The sequence below is a fragment of the Venturia canescens genome, chromosome 6 (genome assembly GCF_019457755.1).
Source record: "Venturia canescens isolate UGA chromosome 6, ASM1945775v1, whole genome shotgun sequence".
NCBI lineage: Eukaryota > Metazoa > Arthropoda > Insecta > Hymenoptera > Ichneumonidae > Venturia > Venturia canescens.
The window spans coordinates 4,449,486-4,473,385 of record NC_057426.1 but is presented as its reverse complement, the minus strand read 5'-3'; the positions used below and the strand labels follow the sequence as shown (position 1 = coordinate 4,473,385).

Here is a 23,900-nt window from a genome sequence, read left to right as displayed (position 1 = left end):
GTGCAAAGCTGTGACTTGTGCGACTCGCGTTGTTGGCTTCGGTATTCCCTGCTCAGGATAGTAGCCAAGAAAACAGTTCATCGGGGGCTCAGAAAGTGGTGGATTAAGTGGATTTTCTATCGATCAAAACATTCCGAGTTTCGTTAACGAGCAGCGTCCGTGAATTTTCCAACAAAATTAAAGTTTCTATGACCTTTCTCATGTTTGCCACGACGAGGCTCTGGGAGTTGAAATTTCCGATGCTTGCTGCAAGCATAACGAAACCGAGAGGGTCTAAGAGGCATTCGCAGGAACAAAACGGGAAGCACAAGTCGCTCTGTCGCAAGATCCAGCTTCCGGCGTGCGTCACGTCCAACGCAGTGACGTAAGAAGAATGCGAATGACGACGTTAGTTAAAGAATCGTTAAAGCTGACACGGCCAAACCCTCACGCACACGAGCACATACTTACGTACGTTATTATGTGCGCATGTGTGCCATTTATAAATACACATCTACGTATACACATATACACGTGCATGATACGAATAATTTACAAAAGCCAAGCTCATAGCGATATAAAATAGTGCTTGAAAAGAGATCGGGTCACGTGCAGCTTACCTCGTTGGCACCCGTTTCACATACGCCGCCCGCGATCGATACTCCCGCGACCTCATCTTCCGGTCATGGATTTTTTTCCCTCGACTTTTAACTACTCGTACCAATATTATCGATCGTCACAATTCCAAAGAAAGTCTCTTTACTGCCCCACTATTATACTGATTCGTTCCAAATGAATCTTTGATTAGCAGCGACTAGATTTTTGGGACCCGCTTGAAAAAGCCATCGAAAGTATAGATATAGTGTTGAAAGGCCAATTTAATTTGAAGAAGGGAATGACCGAAATAAAAAGCCTCTCCTCCGATTATCATCACCACCAGCATCGCTACAACCTTCGCTCTACCTCGCGACGACCACCGCACTATCACAGTCATCTTCAGCACGAATTCCCGAACGGAAAAGGGTATTGGAAAACCGAAGGAGCAATGGTTAACGGTTCGGTACGAACGTGCGTGGAATGAGGACAAAATATGGAGAATATGTCGTGAGAGGGTTTCGAGGTCGTAGGTAGGCGTCGACGTGACCGATGGTGCAACGACGAAGGAAGCTCGAAGTACGGCCCCGCGCATTAACATTGCTGTACGCAGTCCAGGGATTAATTGAAATTAAAAATTCATAGAAAGCCCATCATCACCGCCTCCGCCACCACCGCCACCATCACATATTCTATTGGATGATTTTTGTTTTGGTGAATTTCCTGATGATCTGAACTTGAGACACCTACCTGGAAACTATCGAGACGCTCTCCCGTCTGTCCTCGATCAATGGATCCTTCTTCCTCAACTCGACCTTCGGCGAGGCGAAACTGAAGGCCTTTTTAACACTCTCCAGGACGCTCTGTCCCGTGGTCTGGGTCTGATCGACGATAGTCGTGCTTTTGTAAACGTCTTCGCCTAGGTCGCCTAGCGACCTGTACGAAGCGCCAATACCTGCCGGCATGGCGATTATTTCTGGTCACCGCTTCACGATCCTCGACACTTTTCCGACTGGCGTATTTGAAATTCCTATCGGAGAGGGCTCTTCTTCGAATTTCTATCTAGTATTTGGACCTGCTAAATCTCGTGCCCGATGTGTCGGATCTTCTCTCTCCTTCCCGATGACTCTCGTTTTATTGATGTTGCTCCTACTACTGGTAACGATCGACCCTCCTAGCCAGTCAGCAACGACCTCGAGGTCGATGTCTCGAGGAACGCGCCGACGAATCGCAGCTCCCACTGCTTATCTCTGCTCGTCGTCGTTGAGAAGGCGTGCCGCGGAAGCCGAATTTATCGTCAAATTCGAGGGTCAACAACGCAAGCGAATGGCCAAAAACGGAAATAATAAAACAATGAAAACACACTGGATGGTGGGTACGGACAGTGAGTCTCCGGAGCTACGGTACATTCCTCCACCGCGTAACATTGGCTGGTTTCCCTATTCTTTTCATCCTTCTCATGAATAGTTATCTCAATATTTACTTTACGAGAGTGCGCAAGGTCTCTCGTGCCACGAGTTTACACTTCAAAATGCAGCGTCCGAGATCGCAATGTTCGTCAAAACACCGTTTCATCTTCTCACAACTGAGGCCGACGGGTCATCAAAATTTTCGTCGACTAGCGAAAAACCCTTCGACTCGTTGGGCTCGTCTTATCGACGTGCTTCTCAGAGCAACAATCTCCCCACGATTCTGAGTAACCAGAATTTCGAATTTGATGCAAAACTTTATTTGCAAAGCTCCATTGGGCCTCAACTACGTTTCGTCTTTATATTAATCGATTCAGCGCGTGACGTAAACATGTTTGATGCAAGAGGGATGCTTGACCAGCCAATGAGACCCTAGTGAACTCGTGCACTTCAGCTCGAACAATTATCGCGCACATTAAGCAAAGTAGTCATGCAGAACACATGTAACCTCCTGAATTCGCTTTAACATCTACGTATTTATGACCATGCGTGCGTGGGCCATGCCAATTGCTCTGTGAGACCATTTGTGCTTCTTGCTTTTTTAAATATCGATCAAGCCACCGGAGTGTTTGCAACGAGCCATCGTTCGTTCAGACTCTCCCGGAAAGAATGATCTTCCGAGCACCAAGAGTCGTTCAGACTCCCATTTTATCCACCGAACCTTTTATTTTCTATCAAAACCCCATGAAAAATGGATCGATGGCATTCGGTGCACACACTCTGGAGCCTGAACTAGTACACGCTATACCCAGACCCTGATGTACACATAAATATATACGAAAATATATATTATTGATATCTCGAATGTTAAGATGGGTTTACACAAAGAAACGCGATTATAAGTCCATACATAGGCATGCAAGAAAAATCGATATGGTTGTCGGTCGATGGGGTATACACGGAATCGAGTCAGATGTTCGCCGTTTATTGATTGCCATGGAGGCGCCCAGCACTCGCGACTGCATGTGCGCGTTGTGTGCTTCTCTGTTTTTTCAATCCTTTCCCTATTTACCACCGCCCCATCAAGTATTATTGTAAGTAGTACGCTCGATTACGTTTTTCAGTAAATTGAACGATTGAAAAAAGTAACGGTGGCTTGTTAGTTGATGGTAAAAATAGTAACTGCATTTGCAAAAAATAATCGATGAAATACTCTCCGTTATTTTATCATGTTCGAAGCAACGACAACTGTTCTCACTCTCGAGATCTCTCTTCCCTCTCGTCAAACATACGCGCTACGAGCGATGTAAATTACTCGCCCGACCTCGCTCAACAGCGATTAGTCAACAATTGGATCGACGTTGCAGCCAAGGTCAGAAAGTATTGAATTGACGAAATAAGGAAGCGTTCCTATGACGCGCGTTGTACGAGCTCGAAATTTATGTGCTAGCGAGGGGATCAGCTTCACCGAATCGTTCGCTACGAAGCACGTAAAGGATTATCGATTAATCCGCGGACGCGGGAAATCTCGCAGTTATCCTTCTGCTTTACCGCATACAAAACATCCTCGACAATTTCACGAAAAAGAAAGAGAATGAGAGAGAAAGAGAGAGAACAGTCGCCTCTGGTAACACACACTCGCAAGGGTTGGGTGTTGGTGTATTGATTTTCCGTGTAAACCAGCGGAATTGGGGTTAACCCGAAGCTGCTATCCGTTCGCGAAATGTAGACCGAGAGTTTTCTTGTGCAATTGATATTACGTATTCTCGGTTGAGACGATCGATTTTTATTCAGTAGCACACGTTTATCCGGATTTCTTTGGAAAAGCATCAAATAACTGCAGCTTTTTACGTTAATGAACCGAGAGGAAAAAAAAAATCGCATTGCCCGTTGTTGAAATGGTTTGAAATGGCAAAATAACCGAAGGGCACAGGGAATTAGTGCGATTTTTGGACGTCGTTGGATCTGACACGTCAGTCTCGACGACGACGTTATTGCTCGATCGAGAGTCGTCGAGCAATGGTGTAGTGACAAAGTAAATTTATGGAGGTAGCACAACGATAGCGTTATTATGAACACACTGGAAGCTCCTGATGCAATATAACGTCACGATAAACGCTTGTTCGAAAGAACGCAACCACCCTTCCGGAAGATATAACGAAAGCAGACAAGAAACAAAATGTTCGTGTACAGCGCGCTCTTACGAAAATTCCTGTTTGCCCACTTGAAAAAGTTTTTTTTTTTATTTTTATTTTTATTTTTCTGCTGCCCACATAAAACAACAAAAATCTCGTCAGCGATATGAGTCACACGACTTACCTTGATTTTTTCGGGCTGAAAACTCGCGCCGAATTGGTGGATCGCTGAAGACCCGTAGAGCCGAAGAAAAGTTGCAGTTTAACGCGGTTTACGATAAAACGGAGAGCTGGCTCTAATCGATGAGAAACGCTCGCGGTAACGGCGTTTAGGTAAATGCGATTCGAACGCGTAAAACGGTTTATGAATGATAGTTTGGTATTATGAAAATCTGACAGTTGATACAGCAGGCGCTTTTACAATGTGGCGATGAGTAAATGTCTCTCCCTCAAAACGGAGTGGGGGACCGCTACGAAACGAGTCGAATAGAGAGGGGCGAGAACGAGATGAATATTTCTACATTCAACGTATACGCGGAGCACTCGACGAACTGGTCACTAAGCTCTTTCGTTCAAGCTGTCGAGGCTTCCCGTTGGGGCGTTCGGAGTACTTCTCCTCTGGCCGGTCAATCTTACTGCGCAGATTGTCTTGCGCATTGCTCTTACTAGATTGAACCGGTTACAAACTGAGTGTCGACATCTGGAGATCTCTCGATAACGGCAAATACACGCCCTCGCGTCCTTTACATCCATCCGTCGGCTCCCCATGATCTACAGTAGACAATGATAATGGGGAGGAAAAGAGACTCGTTTTATCGATGGCGGATAAACGAGGGCTCACTGCGGCAGTATGGGTGAAGGGTAACGTAGAGCTCGGTCGAAAGGTCAGCGGAGCTACTGCGAACGAGATCTGAACGAAGAAAGTAATACGGTGACCAAAGGTCTTAATAAATTCTGTTTTGACAGCAAAGTTTGTGCTGGAATTGGATTCTCTTTCGTCATTTCTGTTCCGGGGAATCTGTACGGAATATAGGGAAGCTGCGAACTTTTTGAATGATCTCGAAATGCTCGACGAAGAACGAATCGTCAATAGATGCCAAAATTTTTATTCAGATCCAACCAAGTCAGCTCCTTGAAAAGGAAAGGCAGAGCTGAGCTGGAAAATAAGCGCGACGATGGTCGATCCTTCGGCGCAGCTCGAAACCCTTTGTTCAGCGTGTTCGTAATATGACAGGAGTTTTTGGAGAATCTCTTCAACTTGCTGGCTCTATATACGTTTATATCCCGTAGGAATTACCTGGTCGAACCGAGAGCCTTATTTATGGCCGGTTAAAAGGATTTTAATACACGTCGAGCATACGCTGCTCGCGATAATTCATAGAGACAGCTGCCATATTTCGTGCTAACCTTCCTTGCAAAGTTCGCTTCCCTTTTTATGAAGAAAAAAAAGCAACGACGGGTGAAGCCAGTGTGCAGAAGTGGAGCGTAGTAAGTAGAGGAAATAGCGAAGTATTATTCGCCGTAAAAATCGAGCCGAGGTGAGGTACTACAGGCCCTCCCTCTGTTACGTGTAAGCATAATGCCAGAAAAACGAAACAACTCTTTTAAGCTTACGAAGTTATGGGATATTGAGGGCGAGACGTTCGTTTAAGCAGCACTTATTTATTTGTATATTTTCTTGAGTTTTTTCAGGTTAACATCATACAATAAAAGCATCGATAAATTAGAGGCAAAAAAGCCATCGATAAAACGCTCGATCTTTGTGCGAATGCTGACAAAAAAGGGCAATTTTATTTTTTCTATTTTCACATTACTCGAGGCGCAATCTCTTTTGGCCTCTTGTGCCTCGTTCACTTTTTATTATATTTGTGGCCAGCAAAGCAAACGCTTCACACCGACCCAACTAATCCAACGAGTCCTCCTTAAATCACGAAATCGGGCCATTTGTTTTACGTACACGGTCTCTTGGTTTTATCGCCAGCTGTTTTTGATTTGGTGTTCACCTCGCTTCCCCGAATCTCGACCTTAACTCATCTTCTGGGAGTACTGCTGCTGCTGCTGCTGCTGCTGCTGCAGCACCAACGGTACCGGCAGCGCGGAGACGGTGAGCGAGCGAGTCTCTACGCTGGTGTGTGGACCTCGGTGGTCGTAATACCAGACTCCGAACGAGTAAAAGGGAAGATGGAAATCCTCCCACTGGGAATCTAATACCGCAGTAGCAAGCCAAAGGAGGCAAACTACGAATTTTCCTTCATCCTCGATAACGCCTCGACCTATCACATATACACACATCCGTATATATAGAAATATTCGTGCAAATTCGGCTCACAAAATAGAAAGTAGGCCCAATTTCATGTGCCTCCTCAGGACTCGAATCCAAAGGAAGAGGAAAAAGCTTGATAAGTTCTTCGCACTTGGACAAAATAATATCCAATTCTTCAACTATTTGTATTTCCCAATAAAAAAAAGTCATGTTAAGGAGATTGGATGACGAAATAAAAATAATAAGAATTGGCTGAAAAAAAATATTATGTTCACGAGTAACAGCAAAAGACTTGTGCAAAATTTCAGATGTTTCCACCTCGTAGTTTTTCAGTAATAAATCGTTGAAATTTCGCTGCTTCTTGTGCAAAATTTTAAATGGGAAGAATGCACCGTTAGAAATTATTTGATGCTAGATTTATCTTCCCCCACCTCATAGTTATTGAAGAATTAATTAAAACTCTCGATAAAATTCGAAACTTGGCGCTTACATTTCCATATCGTAACAAATGTGGCAACGTCGCGCGGGAACTTAAATTACTAGTGAGAGAAATGCGAGAGCATGAAACTCGGTTGAAGCCGACGTGAGCCGAATTAGCCCGAATGACCAAAATCTTTCAATTTCTCGCGTCAATATGTGGAGGATACACAGCTGATACAGACAATGCTGCTAACATCGGAAAATAAATTTTGACATTGCCACGTTTCAACAAATCATACAAATGAATGAAAATACGTTTACGATTGATTTTTTAAAATAATTTCCAATATAATTCATCTGATATAACTATATTATTATAAAATATATATATATATTATCGATGCAGAAAATTGGCTTTTACAACACAAAAAATGTAGGTCTCAGCAGTTGGTAATAAGCTTGGATTAGCGCATACCCGTTTCCCTCTCACCACCTGCCCCGCAAACTCGTGATCCACCCTCCTTAAAGCTAATGAAATTTTTTGAAACTTACTCTCCGTTTCGTTTTTCAAATGGGTGCTTAAAAAACAGCAGTTTCACATTACGAGCGTACGAGGAACAGAGCTCATGTGTTATTAAAATTATTTCACCTCTGACATGTTATAAGTGTCAAATATCGTCTCATGCAAATGTCCTGTTCGTCGAGCAGATGCAAATATTGGGCAGGTGGTTTAATGTTGAACGTTTGGGTGCCGTGTTCAACAGTCGTCTTGACAAAGCTCAATTGGGACCATTCTACTCGAGGCGAGAGATACATCCACAAATTAAAAAAATCAATTTTCAATTACGTGAAAATGTTTGTCGATCGTCTTAAGAACATTGGGTCAAAATTCTAGACCGGCATTCGAAGCATAACGCACCATTCATCATAAGGCATAAAACGTCATCGTTAAAAGCCAGTGCAACAAATTTCCTGATTTCTCTAGAAAAAAAAATTCGTCACTCTGGCCTGTACATTCTCACGTGAAAACTTTGCAACCGATTATGATGAAATATAGTAAATGATTGGATGACACCACTCTTCCAATAAAAACTTAAAGTAATTCGGCCGTTCGATAAAGTACGGCAAAGGTCCACTTTTTTGCGATAAATGATAGTTTAAGGTCCCTTGATGAGCACAGTTCCAGGGTTTCTTACGGGGCAAAATTGTGAATTATTGCGTTTACAATTTTGAGTTTTTAACACGGTGTCCTATGGGAGAACTCGCAATAATATTAATTGTGAAAAAATGGTACGGTGTTCGAGCTTCGGAAACGTTTATTCGAAAAACTTTAGTTTTTTGAACTTCGGGCAAATTCGGGAATTGCGGGAAATTCAAAAAAAGCTTCGCTTATTTAAAATGAATTGACCATTCCATTTCCACTCAGTGCCATTACTCCAATATAAACTTTCTTTCGCAGAGTAAAAATGTTCCCTAGGTAAAATATTCTCAATTTAAGTGTCTATTAATTTTATTAATAACTTAGACTTGAAATTAATCAACACAAAGTAGTTGCAAACTCGACCAGTCATAGAATGGCCTACTGAAACAAAATTGCTGATTTTTTTAATATTCTTCATAACTCAGTTATTTACTCAATTTTTTTCAAATCTTTTGGAAATCTTGCAAGAGCACGAGTAGTAGGATCTGTGTCTTTATCGGTTTAAGAATAGCCCGATATGTACAAAGAGAAAGACTCGTTATGCAGATCAGAATTGAGTGGACGTTAAGTTGAGTCGTGCGAGAAGCAATTGAAGGGTGAATAGGATCCCTCGCGACTGTGGGCGGTCGGTGGTTTTATCGTTCTCGATAAGCAGCGCACCTCAGTACCGCGAAACATTATACACATGTAAATATACGAAATATATATGTATAGACATGCATTAATATACGTATCACCTGCCAAGAGTGTATCTATGGAAAGAGGGAAACGAGCCCAGAGACGCGGAAACTTTAGGTTTACCCATGCAAATGGAGAACGGCTCTTCCGCGACAAGTTTTAATTCAACGTTTCGTCGCACCCGAGATTGTCTTGACTGTGGTACGCGACGACGGTGGGCGACGTGTATACGCTTTTCGTGAGTGAAGTTGGTCAGGACTTTGCGTTCAGTTCTATATGCGACTCCGTTGCCGAGTTTCTGTCCCTCTTTTGCCTCGCCCCGATCGCCCTGTTCCCCTCTCTTTTTCCTCCACTTTGCTCCTTTCTCTTTCTTCCTCTCTCTCCCTTGGCCAGGTAAAAGAGATCTCAAGGAACCACTCAAAATGGTAATACGAAAGTTCAAAGACACCACCTCCTCACTGTTTGTGCCATGAGAATTTCAACTTTCTGCTTTCTGCGCTTAGTTATGGCTTCCATGTTTATGCGTACACGTACCTTCCAGCGCATCTTTCATCTTGACATCAACACTAATTTATACGGACAAAGAAATATATTGAAGTATATACGGATAAATTCATCCATATGAATTAGTTTGCCAACGTATATCGTGCGATGAAAAAAGTTTTTACGCCTTCCGGAGTTGACACGTCCACTTTTCAAAACGTTTTTCCGGAGGCTTCGGTTAACGTTCATTAGCTACTCGATCCAGTTGCTTACTACAGTGTTGTCAAAAATCGACCAACCCATAAGCTTTTGTGCGAAGCGAGATCGACGCGTGATGCAAAAGGACCTGGGCTCGTCTCATCGGCACTCGCATATCCTGCCTCTCATTCGCCCTGTCTGCGTTTCTCTCTCCCCCCTTTATGTGTGTTTTCTTGCCAGCTGCGTCCGAATGAATAATAAATTAGGGAGGACACGTAAACATGGGAAAACGTTGTTATAAAACGACATGGCGAGAGACATACAGCCAAATTGTGTATTAATATTAAATCCTCCGTATAGGAAGGAGAAAGCGCAGGTCTCGGAATAGCTGTTGAAACTGTCTCGCCTCGTCCCTCGGGTCACCGATCCCGCGAGTTCTCCAACGTATCCACGTTTCCCCGCACACAATCAGGAGGTACATAGACACGTGCCGAAAACCGGCGGCAATACAATTTACGTGTCCGAAATTAGCGGGCGTCTATAGACACGGAGTGAGCACGGCACTTGGTATCAGGTGCGAGGCATTTCCGGTCTCGTTAAAACCGGACGGGGTTGAACCGTCGGACGCCTTCTTCGCGGAGGCTCTCATAATTCTCTCGGCTCGCACGCATCAGTGTTATAACTGAAAATAGTAACAACCGCGATCCCGATAATCTAATACTAAATTCCCCGTCGTGTGATCCCGCGCAAAAGGTCAGAGTATAAATTCTTTAAAGACGTTACTCCGCGGACGCGAAGGGGATGAGAGAGCACGAGCATGATTTAGCTCCGGACTCCTCAGAGACCTGTGAATAAAAATAAATCGCTTTCTAGCTTTTCTAACCTCGGGGGTCGAAGATGGAACGAGGAGCCTCATGTTTGCTGTATCATCAGTGCTTTCCCTCGAATGACCGGCGGATAGGGTGCTCGAGGAATTGGAACCTGCTGGGTACCCAAGCACTCTGTGTGCGGCCACTAGTCGTTTCATGGGTAGGCGCGAGAATTACGAAAATTTCGGAAAGGGGAGGGGGGGGAGGACTCTTAACGATAAATTCGTGGACTTGAATTACCCTCCTGGGATAAGCAACAACCCCGATGTATAGAATGCGGTGGCGCAAGGACGCGAAGCAAAGAGGGTTCGGTCGCCACGCGCACCTGTTCTGCAACTGTCGAAACCTCCTGGGTCGGCGATCTGCTTGATCGTGGTGTAAAAGAACCAGCGAGGGATATCTTCGAAGCAACTAACTCACTTGGGAGAAGAGACCTTCGCAGGAAACTCGTGCGGAGGATAAAAAAAATGGGAGAAAAAGATGCGGGCTCGCCCACTGGGAACGAGAGTCTGACGGAGTCTGAAGTTTAACAAGGGTGCGCGCATAGTTATCGCGCGCGGTTAACCGCCTTCTAGGATTACCGTATTTTCTCCCCAAACATGGCAAACGCGGAGCTGAATCTCTAATGTATCCTAGCCACCGATTATATGTCCCTGGCAAGAGATGGCGTTTCTCGTGTTTTTGCTGTTTATTCGACAGACGAAATAGCACGCGTGTTCCTCGATAAAGTCTGCACTTGATCCGGACCGTATAAGCCGCCACACGCGGTTGAACCAGTCTTCGGCGTTGCTGATCAATATGCCAGGCAGCTGGGGAAGCTCAAGGCTACAGAGAGGAACCAACTGAAACGGGCTGAAATATACGATGGGGTATAATTCAGACAAACGTCAAATTGATCGACGCTCTTTCCACGTTGATTTGGCTAACTCCTAACCTTTCAATGCAGCCGTGGAAGATATTTTTTAGTTTTACAATTCAATTCGAAATTTAGAACCTGCCTGAATATTGGTTGCTCCAGGTGCGGCTGAATCCGACAAAGTAATTCTCGCTTGACTCCGATTAGTCTCAAAACTTGTGGAGAATTAACATCCCAGAGTAACAAGTACATAAACTAGCGCGAGCGAACAGTCTTTCGAAGCATGTTAGCCAATCTTGTACCTGTAGCTCGAAGTTCGTACGAGAAATTATGCAAATTCCACGAGGATATATGCTACCGAAATTTGTACAAGTAGAGCGCATCAATCCAACAAAATCTTGATAAATCGTGCGATGAGCTATTTCCATACGCTTATGGACCCTCCGAGTCGAAGACTCCTGATCGTTCAGTATTCCGGGCACTTGAGGGACGTACGGTATTTTTCCCATGAATGATTGATTCCGGACGCACCGGAGTATCCCAAAAATTGATGCGCCACTCGAATTAGCTATTCCAAGTCCGACTCGCGAGCTTCGTTGCTCGAAAAAATGGCTTTGGAATTTTGAATCTTTGGGTTCTCAAATGCAGTGATGAAAATGAGAAGACACCGGGCTGCTTCGATCCAGTCGAAAATCGAATGGGAGAACATGGGAAATTGAGTCCATTTGAAAATTCGCCATGTCGCTCGACTCGTTCGTAGCCTTTAATGGGAAGAGGTCCGGGATCATGTATCCTGGCCATGCGCTCCTCTCGTCCTGGTCCACAAAGGATACCGGTTTTTCCGGTTCGTGGAGCAATTTCCTCGAAAGTCACGCTGCCAGTGAGACGTAGAACGTACGTAAGTACGTGCAGCATACATAGCTTAGTAGAGGGAGGAGCTTCTCGACTAACTGTAGTGAATGTATGAGGGTGTATAAAGGGCGCAAAAAGAGAAAGCTTTCTTTAAAATTTATGGCCTTAGGGCTGAGTGGAAAGAGCAATGGTAGCGTGGCGCGCTGGCTGACGGTTTCTCAGCAAGACGGGCGGAATATCTCGGTGGATGCTTTCATCAAAACGCCAATAAATTTAACCGTGGAAGCCAACTGGCTCGGTGCATCAAAAGATCTAGAAAACTCGTGGTTTTCCTGAGCTCGTGAGATACGAATAATGAGAAAAAAAAGCTCCCACATTCCTGCGTATATAGAGGTTCGAATTCGTCTTTATTTATATGTATTTACTTTGGCGCTGGGGCGGTATAGCGACATGCGAGCCAACGGGTCTTAGCTCAAAGCTCAAAGTTTGACCGGAAATAAATCGACGTAGGTGCACCTGGAGTAAGTCAACGAGAGTTGAAATACACGAATTTCGATCGGCTCGTTACGTTTCCTAACCTACCTTTTCCGCAACTCTCCAGCAACGTTTTGCCAGATGTAACGGAGAGCAAGTTCCCGGGATCCCAGCCGAGTATCCATCAAATATGCAATGTACAAGTGGGATTCGAAAAGTCAGGAAATTCCAGTGGAAAAACCACTGCTGGGAGTTGGTAACCCAAGTCGGGTGCTCGTATGGACCGTGCTCAATTGTTGAAAAAACAATAAATTTTGGACTTGGCTACTATACTTCGAACTCGAGAGTCGAAAATATCAAAGTAACAACGTACTACGAGGATTCCCTCAAGAGAGGAACAGAAACATTTTTCGTGCTCTCTCGTCCTTTGCGTCGACTGGATTGAAACGAAAAGTTCTGTAAGACAACCGCACGTAGCCGATCTTGGAACGTCTCAAACGTACAATGCGTGGTAAAAGGGTGGGTTGAAGCTCAAGTCGCTGTGCTGACCACGCAAGCCGCAGCATCCCTCCAGACGTGGGTGGGTGTTTGCTATGTCCATTGCAGCATATCGTGCACGAAGGGTTTCAAAGAGGCTTCCAGTATTCCGGCGTGTTTTCGTTAACTATTTATCGTGAAGGGAATTTGGTCGAGGATCGTCCAACAGCGGGGCCAAGAAGTGAGGGAAGGAGGAAAGAAGGGAGCTGCGAAAGTACGTTTCTCGATTGAGGAGGAAGCAAGGCCTTTACTCGAACCCGTTGATGTAACGGTGGCAAAGGGCTGGCTCTTAGGCTCTCAGAAGGGCGTGGGAACGGTGCCACATCGGCGACGTCGTCGTTTGTCGAGTTCAGAAGGTGCCAGGCTGCCGGTGGGACACTCTTATCTTCTTCGACTCGCTTTTCTTTTCTCCGGTGTACGTTTCTCGTTGTCGCGCACACGCGAAACTTCTCGACGCGCTTCCGCGAAGCACGTTTTTCCTGGGCGAGAACGGAAGGAAAGAGAAAGAGAGCGAGGGAGACAGAAGGGGAGCTGGGTGCTCACGTAAAACCGAGAATAAAGATCGCAAGCGTGTGCTTTCGGGTGCTTTCCCGTACCTACGTTTCGTCGGGTAGCCGCGAACACATATTTCCCGCACCTGTACGATTTTTCCTCTCTTCTTCACCCACTCACCATGCCTCCTTTGTCTTGCTTCTTACTTCGATGTTCCGGAACTTATTCCACACCCCTCGAAATAAATGGAATCCACGTGAGCTTCCCCAACTCGCACCCTCCTCTTGATAAATTCGCGAAAACCGACCAAATTTTCAAGTCAACATGTCGCGCGTGCACGTAAGACCCGCTTCCATTTTCGACTGAATTTTACGATCCTCATGACCTTTTTCCATTTCATGTATCGAGTCAAGCCAATGAAACGTGAATTTGTTACGCGGTTTTTCGAATAACCACAGTCCCATCGCTCACTATAATAGCGAGTTTAATTGAGCAATATAAATATTGAATCACCCTCTCTCGTCGCTAAAACAGACTTTTCATTTCGCTTTTTTGCCCCCCTCCTCCGATGCATATAGACTCACCCTTCCCTCCACTCCTCTCCCATTCGCCTTTCCTTCTGTAACCTCATTCGAGCAGAAGTGAACTGTACTGAAAAACAATTTCCTCATTCCCTCCAATGAGATATCGCTATTCCTGCAGTCAACGATCAATTTTTTCGCCTCGTTATTGTTTGTTTTTGTTCCTTTTTTTACTCTTTTTTTTCCAAGATACCAAACTAGTCTCATATCGCTGTACAGTGGAGTCCGGCCAGACAGGAGGGTGAATGATTCATTTTCAATTTTTTCTATCGAATCGAACTCCATTTGCGAATAAAACGCTACGCGGTGGAATCATATTTTTTTTCGATTGGCGTTGCTCGCTGTCAAAAAAGTTTCTAATCATTGCTTTTTTACAAACTTGATAGCATACACTTCGGTTTTAAATAATTTTTTTCTATCTTTCCGGGCTCATTCGAACGAGACGCGAATAAAGGTTATATAAATACCTCGTCTCGCGGGGCTGCACGGTGACCGACGGGTTTTTCGGAATAACGCGATCCGGAGTAATCGCCTTTTTCGCATTACTCGGCCGGAAGGGGACGATAGTTTCGGATATCGTTTCCAGAACTCCCGACGACGAAGACGCCGAAATTCCATCACTTTTGGTCGGCTCTTTGTGCTCCCCTGACTGAGCCCACACTCTGACACTCGAATTCGTCGGCATTTTTTCAACGCGATGGCAGCGCAACGTCCGAACTGACTGAGAGAGCCAAATTTGGGAACAACAAACTCCGGGAACGCACTTGACAACGGAAAAACTTGAACTTTGCGAAAGCACGTCGCGCGCTAACTCTTCCGTCTACTTTCGAGTCGGAAACTGAATTTTTTGTTCATGGCTGCGCGATTCCGAGCGAATGAATCGATCAAAGCAAACGTATGTGGTAAAACGTGACCAAAGAGCACGTACAGAGTTCCGATAATTATTTCGTTACGGTGTACCGAGCACGAATGATCGAGCTCGGCGGATACAAGTTTGCGAACACAGCGGTGCTTATGGCATCCACGTAATCGCTTTCAAGAGCCACGTAACGTTACGAATTACGAGGGAGCGTCAACGTGTAATGAATTTCGTGCATAAAGACGCTCCGCCGCGCTCTTTGGAATTCTTGTAAAGATGTGAAACTCAATTTAAAAATGATTGATGTCGCGAAATCTGCGCGCCGATGCATACCAGTTGGCATCGTAGCAATATCGATCAGTCTTTTTTATTATTTATCAATACACATGTACATATTTACGTGCTCGACTACTCGTCGTATATGTCGAAGCGGATTCAACCGGATCAGAAAATCGACGAGGCAGGCATACACAGGTGGATAAGTGCCTTTAGAAATTCCGAATGATCTTGTAAACAATCCTCCCCATGGGAAATCCTCCAGGAAAAAACCAAAAGCCTGTAATGGATCGTGCCTATAAAAATTTCTCTCTTTTCCTGAATAATTTTATTCTCGATGGAGAAAAATTGTTCTCGATGTTTCAGGAAACTTAAAATTGCGTACTGCCCTCCACGACGACAGGCCTTAACGGCGACATCGATTTCCAAGAGTATTCAACGATTTTAAAAATACTCGGACGTGGCCTGGAGTAGAAAAGTTCAGGTATGAGTGACAATGCGTTTGAATACGTGGCGAGTCGGTGCAGCAAAATTGTTAGAAATACGGCTGCACACAATTTTATTGATTCGTATTTTCATGACCGTACAAAAGCTCTTGCACTAATTGTCAGTGGATCGTGGGGGGAAAGCAAGTAACGCGAAAACAGCGTTTACGAAGTCTCAGTGGGAGAAAAGTAACTGTCGAGAAAACATCGTCGAAAAATGTATTCTTTCGGGGCGTATTTGCTCCTGTATTTCGGGATGGCTCGAAACTTTGTCAGTGGCACTCCCTGGATCGACGAATTAACGCGACTCATAGTTGAGGATATGGAAATGAAAGAAGTTAAATTATTGACGAGACTCGATGAAAATGAAAGCTTGAAAAACCCGTTGAGCGAAGAGTTAATTGTCAAGTTGATCCAGAATGTACCTACGGTGAGAATCAATTTCGAAGAAGACTTCAAACTTCCAGAGAATTTGCGAGCATCTGGAACTATCGGGAGGAAGATTCCGGTCGACACTTCCGCGACGCTATTCGTCATCATCGTCGAGTCCAGCACCAGTTTGCCGAGCGGAATGACGAAAAAATTTATCGACGCGGTAGCGGAGATGCTCACCGGAAAAGACAGTCCGAAATACCTGCTCGTATCTTTCTCACGGAAGCTGAATGAGAACATGGAAGAACTGTTGCAGTACGCATGGACCAAGAAGATGCTTGATTTCACGATCCTCGAGCTAGCTGAACCAGAAATACCGAGAACTTCGATCCTCCGTCCACAGTCGAACGTATCACCGATCGTTCAACGACTCAATCCATTCAAAAAAGAATACTTCCCAAGGCCTTGGATCCCGGATGTGAATAACCTGTTTCCGAATAAAGTGAACAACTTGTGGGGTCATCGAGTAAAAATTGTTTCGAACGGATTTTCTCAATTGTGGCTCTTTAATCTACCAAACTCACAATTGGTGAATTTAATGCTAAAACAACTGAATGGTTCTAGGGAGAACGTCCTAATTTGGAACGTTAAGAGTATCGATGACAATATTCGTTTACTCTTCAAAAAAGACGCAGATTTGATGAACGACCTCACCGCATACTATTCCGGAGAGTGGAATAATATAACGAGAACTTCATATCTAATTGTGGACGAAGTTAGTTTTTTGGTGCCGATTCTGAAGAAACCGGAAGTGATAGTGCCCTCCGGTTTCTTAATGGCTTGCTTTTTGACTTTTGGCATAATTTTTATTTTCTGGGTAGTTGTGCGATTGATCAGGTTGAATCGACACTCTTGGCGCTTATTCAACATCGGATGCGTCCTCTTCGGCATTTCGGTTAATCCCCAACCTCGTCGCAATGTTGAACGGATTCTTTTCACGTGCTTGATCGTTATTTCTGCTATATATTCGTCTGCGATTTATGAAGCAATCACAGATATCACTTTGCAAAAAGGCGTCGAAATCAGGTTCGAGAGTCTGGAGGATCTTGCTCGTTCGAACTTGACTTTATGCGCGGACGAAATAGATCGCGAACGACTTTTCAATATATTCATTGGTCCGTTGGATGTTCTAAGGAACAAAACAGTTATAATGTACAGTTTAAGTAGATTGCACGAGGGCTTCGAAAATCAATTGAGTATGGTAAGCAAACTATACGCTCGTCTTGTATCTCCTGATTTAAATTTTGAGAGGGTTCCGATATTAAAACTCGCTGAATTCAATCTATGGAATAACGTGTACAGTTGGATCGTAGTCGACAGATCACCCTATTTATCGAGCTTGAATAAATTAATCATGAAATCTCATAGTTCTGGACTTTTTAAGAAAGCACTTGACGACTTCTTCCAATTAATAGCTCAGTCCGACCAAATAGAATCAAAAAAATCATCAACAATTCTACTCCGGCAGTTGATGACGGTCGCGATTGTTGGTAATTTATTATCGCTCATTGCTTTTCTCGTTGAAATTATTATTCATCGTATTTCTGTTTATAAAAAATCGAAAATCCAACCGTCCCTCCCTCTTTATCCGTACAAGGAACGAAGGGCATACAGAGTAGCAAAGAAAAATTAGAGCTCAGCCACAAAAATTCGAGAAAGAAAAATATATATACACTTGTGTGGAAAAGACGCAGCAAAACGAGTTTGGATATCATTCTTGTAAGGTACGAAAATGATTAAAGTTGTGTGTTGTTGCAGATAAATGCGCGTGCAAATTTCGGCACTATCATGATAATTAAATAATAGATCGTATTTATAAAACAGTATCTTTGAAAATTCCTCACTCCTGATTGAATGAACATCAGCACGAATTTAAAGTGTTTAAATTCTCAACAATTCCAGCAAAGTATTGCTTAATAACTACTTAAATAATTGTGGATTTCGTTATATAGAGAGGACTCGATCACGATTCAAATGGCTTAAATTTTGTTTTACATTTTTCCGATCATTGACAATCGTTGCTGTAAAGCAGGAAACATGGAGTCTCAATACTTTCGTCCGACTTGAAAATCGCTGATGTTTGTGAAGCGATTCCGCTGGCACAACTTGGATGATCGCGTAACCATGTGAAAAATAAAAATTCTGATAGTATCCATGAGAATTGTGAAAATATCCAAGTCTTTTGATTTCTAATCAAGTTCGTGTGAACAAAGAACTCGGGTTTTCACTCGTTGATCCAAAACTTCGATGAACCGCAACAAAAAAATTGAAATCCGTGTTACGTCATTATAACGTTATTATATTATGTATAGCGACGCTGTAACGTTTCGTGTGAAGATGTGTGAGTGCGTGCCTGCACGTAATTTGGTGAAAAACTCGACCAGGCGAGCACGAAGGTTGATTTCAGTAAATCCTGTCAGAAGAATGCCTAATCAAAAAATGTTTGTGTCGAGTCAATTTGCGAGAAGCACAACGTTGAAAAAGAGTTTGTAATCTGTCAATAAAAATGAGCGAAATTGATTCATGTTTGTTCTTCTTCAATGTTCCGTGACTTACATCTCCTCATCAGTAACTGATCATGGGAAAGACGTTTGGCTTAAAATCGATCAAGTGAATCATGGTTGTTTATGAAAAAGTATAAAAAAGATCGAAGGAGACAAACACTGTAGAGAAAATGATTTTTATTGCTGAGAATCGAAAAAAACAAGTTGATCAATCATTGAATAAATTTTGAAATATTTTCTAAAATAAGAAATGAAAAAGTAAAGAAAATTAAAAGTTAGATGGAAATTCTGAAATGAGAAAAAAAGTGAAGTAAATAAAAAGAAATTTTTGTATTTTTGCGTACGCTATTTTGGATCTTCACGAGTTTATTTCATTGCTTCGACTCACTTTATTTAATACATTTGTGGATACGTGCAGGGCGATCGGTCATTTTTATAGTTTCATCAATTTTCTTGGGCGTCCCTCGATTCTATTTTCCCCCCATTCAATTACAAGCAGGGTAACAAGTTGTTACTATGCAACTCACCATTTCATCGTTGGCCTATACATGTAGAAATACGTAAACGATACGGTGGTCAGGTGCACTGTGACGACTTGCCACCTTGCATAATTGCATAAGCCAAGCTTTTTCCAATATGCGCAGGGCTGTGAAAGTAAAATTGAATTTCCACAGACATGCGAGTCCCTTTCAACCTACTTTTCGTTATCTAAAAGCCCCATCTTTTTCGGAGTCACGTCGTCATAAACTTTGCAATCGATACTGATAAATGGCTAGTGGACTATCGAATATAAATTACCACGTTAATTGTTTCAACGTTTTCTGTCCCCTTCCATATCATCCAGCACCTGACACTCAAGGTGACCTCGCAAAACGAACGATTTAAAGCGTAATTCACATTTTCTCATTTGGAATCCAATTCGACTTTCAATTCTGAAATTAAACTAAACATTTTTAATTCCGTCTTTAAATGAATCGAACGGTGATATTGATTTGTTTACACATATTTTCGGAATTCTAATAATCAAATTGAATGAGTGATAATCCTTCGGATAAATAATCGAATGAGTACTATTCGTGCGACATTTTCCTCGTTCCGCGTTCTCAAGCTTTCGTTGCTTCCACCCCCCCATTTTCACGGTTCACGAACGAGTTTGTCTAATTCCAAAAATAAGTTCTGGGCCCACCCAGAAGTCAATATTCTGATCGAGAAGATGCCCTGGTTTTCGTGAACGTATTTTTTTTTCAGTGCGGTTGAATGTTCTGAATTTGAAAAGCTCGCTACGGCATACTCAATTGAGTTCGTCTTTCTGAACACCTCCGCGTTCGGTACAGCGAGGAAACAGGAATACTTGTACGTATATCGGATCTCCGCGTAACGTAGCAAGTACAGTTTATACTTTACGTGTACACGCAATATATAAGTATTCTTGTATTTTATACATGTAGATCTTTTCACGTTTGGAAAATATAGAGAGAACGAGATAAAAGAGGCTGTGGCTCATCTCTCGGTGCACCCGTACGAAATTGCAAATTCTCGAGGGAACTTTGCGCGCGGGCCTTGCCCCCGAGTCTTTGTATATACGTATCCAGAGCGAATATATAGACAGTTGCAAAGATAGAGGCCAGGATAACCAATTGCAGTGCTCTGTATGCTGGCAGCAACGCTGCATCGGTCGGAAATTTATATACAAATTAAGGATTCACGCGTATACACATTTGGAGGGTAGACATAAAGTAGCATCCGGATGATGTATGCCCCATTGATGTGTATTTATTTTATGTTGTCTTCACAACGGGAATGCGGTGAGAAACGTGAGCGCAAGCCGAGTTTCAGAAAAGGGAAGGACGAAATGTCGGGGATTTTTTCGAGGCTCACGGTGGTTCGTATCTGCGAAGGTGTAGGAGAAACTGGAGGATAACCGCGCGGGAGGGATGAGCGAGGCAAAAGGACGAGTCTGTCATTAAAAATTTATTCAGGCCGGGCATTCGTTCGCTGAGCGCGCAGCCGGAATTCGTCTTCGCTCCACTCGTATATTAGAGCTATTCTGGCATGGGAACTCTCGCTGCGGTTTTTGGGGCTCCGATACTCGGACGCAGACACATATCACTGGGAAAATGTGTTACGTATGCACGCGAACCCACATCGCAGGCCGCACCTCGGCGAACACCGGAAGACTGAAAAAATCTATGCGGACCGACGACGAGATCAATCGATTCCTGTCGAGAGTGAGCAAGATACGAAACAGGAAAGTTCTTTGTGACGAGGCCACCGAATCGTGACCGCGAGTCGTATATACTCGCTCCTGCGCAGCCGTTTTTTCATTAATTAGATTGAACGCTAAAGTACGAATGAAAATTAAAAGTACTGCAGTCGTCGCAGCATTTATCAAGAAAGGGAAGAAAAAACGAGACGAAAAGGCGAGGAAACCGAAGGACTACAAAATGTGACAGAAACAGACGCTCAGACTCCCCCTCACCTCTACGAGGGCACACACCAACACGAGAGAGGGACAGAGAGGGAAGTCGAGAGCATTTCGTGAAGTATCTAGTTTGTGTGGAAACGAACATTCCCAAAGTCGTACATGGCATGCGAATGTGGAGAAAGTAACGTTCACGAGAGACTGTAAGAATGGACCAGCACGTAACGCTTACAGACCACAGACGTAGGGAAAGACAAGGGTGCGTATATTCCACACACGCGAGTTCCACCACGAGTTATGCTGTTCTATAGTTCCATGGGTTAACGATTGCGTTGAAGGAAGAACCTCGAGCTGAGGGTGTACACACTAGTGACTCCAAAATTCATGAGTTCACTGTAGGAGCGTTGAAGCTTCGCGGGGAGAGCTTTCGAAGTTTCACGAGAGAGAGAGAGAGAGAGAGAGTGTTAGGCACTCTAACTTCCATCTATCTGTGTACCGTGCAGCTTTTTGCATTTCTGTAATCTACGCCTCCCGTCAGTTGAAGTAAGCCACCCTATAACATCGGGTGCCCGCGAGCCTCTTCTGATACGAGATTCCAAACTCTCAAGTACGCGAACGTAACACTCGTCAGCTACCTCATCCAGCACCCAGAAACAACAAGAGTAGAATGTGAACGCTCGCAGGGGTGAGAGTTTTACCAGACAAAGAAGTCGGAAGTTGAGGGGCGAAGACCATCGCTGAAGTTGCTTCAACTCTGTGCTCGTGATCATGTCAGAAATCTAGAAATCTTGAACGCCTGCATACAGATGGACTTTTCGATGGGGCTCGAAACAATTCCAAGCTCACTTCAAACAGCGATTCATTGAAACTGATATCGTCGATGAGATCTGGAGGGGCGACGTAAAAAAAATGAATTTGCACTAAATTCTGTGTTCAAAAAAATCATAATCGTTGGAAAGACCATAATATTTTTAAAAATCGAATGCATTTGTGATTACAGAAGAAAAATATTCATTATAAAACTCCACTTTAAGGGTTTCGCTTTCCCAGGCTCTCCCGTTCTCGAATTTCAGACAGTTTGTGTGTTGGGAAATAAGAACGAGGCTCTGCGAAAGGAAATTTACAAAGCCATTTATCCTTCACCGCATAAATTGGTAGTGCGGATGCGCTGAAGAATAATGTTGAAAGATTGTAGAATCTGCATGATGAAATGGAGACATGGTTATAGAACTCGTATATCCAGTGATACCAATGTTCATCCCAGTTCATGCTAATGTAAAATTTGATATGCTGGGAGACTTCGCACCTTAGCCTGCTTCTCGCTCCAGACTGATTTGATTTCGTGACTACCGAGTGCGTGGGTCTTTTCATAAGCAGATCTATAAAAGACTGCACGAGAATCTGTTGCGTTTCATTGGGATAATCCGCTCTCATTATAGATCAACGTGCGTCCGTTTTGTCTTTTTTCATACCATGCAAAAGTGAACCAACATATTGCCTGGTCGAGACGCGATCTTTTTCTTTCATTCAGTGCTGAAATTTTCCCGCCACCTAATTAAGCTTTGAAGCATCGTCTGCCCGACGTCGGAACGAGGGGTTCAATGCAACTTTGGAGCATTCTGATCGTCGAGATATTCGCTAATTAATCAATCAACGATTCATCATTTGAAGCGAGTTACAGGAATCGTCAATGAAATTGTCGTGTGTCCGTGTGACCGAAGTATACACCAAAAACTTAGCAATATGCATGGACACCATGGGGCTCGCAGGATTGAGAATGCGTCCATCCAAAGTTCTGTGGTTGACTCGAGTGCCGGTATCCACAGGAAGTTTACATTATGGTTTACAGCCAAATTCCGAAAGACTCGCTAAATTGAGTTCACAACGAATTCTACTATTGAATTGCTTCATAACTTCAATCTTCGATCCACAGATAGGAAGTGAACCGTAGGCATGCCTCTGGGATCCATCAGTAGGATGAGACAAAGTGAATTTATTTTGCAGTCAGTAAGCAGCGAAACAAAGGGACTTCTTCTAATTGTTGTTTACTAGGAAACAAGGTCATTTTCGTACATTATCTTGTGACCATGATACATGACAGCACTATTTCCTGATATCAGTTTGAGTGGGTTCCGATGGATTGAGTGGCCACCAGGATTCTCTGTGTACGATAAAAAATTGTTCAAGTTATTGAACAACCTAAATTTTCATTTGCATTTCACGCCGATCGCTTTGCTCTATTTTTAGTCCCCTAGGTCAGGAAATGCTGTGAGAAACTTTTTATACCCGAATGGAGATTCGATTCAATCTATGCATGTGCGACCTTACATTGGATACAGTTCATTTCACAATTGTGTGTATGATCGATCCTAGTGGAGAAATATCACATGCATCATTAAGCTCGGATGCGAGGGGCAGCGCTAATGCATGGTCCATTAAACAACACTTGGAGCATGAAAGTTTGGAACGCGAGCAGAAATTGGGGACGCAAAGAAGATTTGAATGCAGAAACGAAGCACAAAATCCACGTTTCTTCAATTCTAAATGTTCGAATTCCGTAATCAGTATCCGCACCTTCATCATACTTAAATAAAAATGATCTCTGGTCATCCTGAGTTTTATTCAAATACCTTCGTATTTGAGCATTTGATGCCCACGACGGTCCCCGTCTGGTCTTAATCCGATGAAGGCTAAGTAAACCTTGTCGAATTAGAACTCTTCCATCCCGGGCTACTCTGAGCCGGACTCGATCAGGTGCTCACTTTACAATCGGGACACGCTTTGTCGGGCATGCCTCACTTTTGCCCTGTCGAGTCCTGCCATATCCTCAGGATGAATTCTAGCCTGGATGAATGTATAGTTCAAGTCGCCAACTCCTATAACGCCCGATCCCTGTCGCAT

The 23,900-nt window shown here is 43.6% G+C and overlaps 1 protein-coding gene across 10 annotated transcripts in view; it reads right to left on the bottom strand.

Moving 5' to 3' along the window:
* Window positions 1-23,900, bottom strand: part of MESK2 (misexpression suppressor of KSR 2) — a 65,593-nt gene that overhangs the window by 22,470 nt on the left and 19,223 nt on the right. For 3 of the 10 annotated variants that reach the window (XR_006261411.1, XR_006261410.1, XR_006261412.1), the window contains exons 1-2: window positions 4,302-4,704; window positions 1,324-1,823 (exon numbers count right to left, since the gene is read on the bottom strand). The exons of 1 other annotated variant lie outside the window; for it this stretch is intronic. Coding sequence is in view for 5 of the 9 variants with exons in the window: in XM_043422387.1 (XP_043278322.1) it covers window positions 14,489-14,706 (218 nt within the window). In the remaining 4 variants the exon portion in view is untranslated. Of the gene's footprint in view, window positions 1-1,323; window positions 1,824-4,301; window positions 4,707-14,488; window positions 14,790-23,900 lie in introns of those variants that run through there. 6 more of the 10 variants (XM_043422393.1, XM_043422386.1, XM_043422388.1 and 3 more) reach the window with 4 other exon arrangements.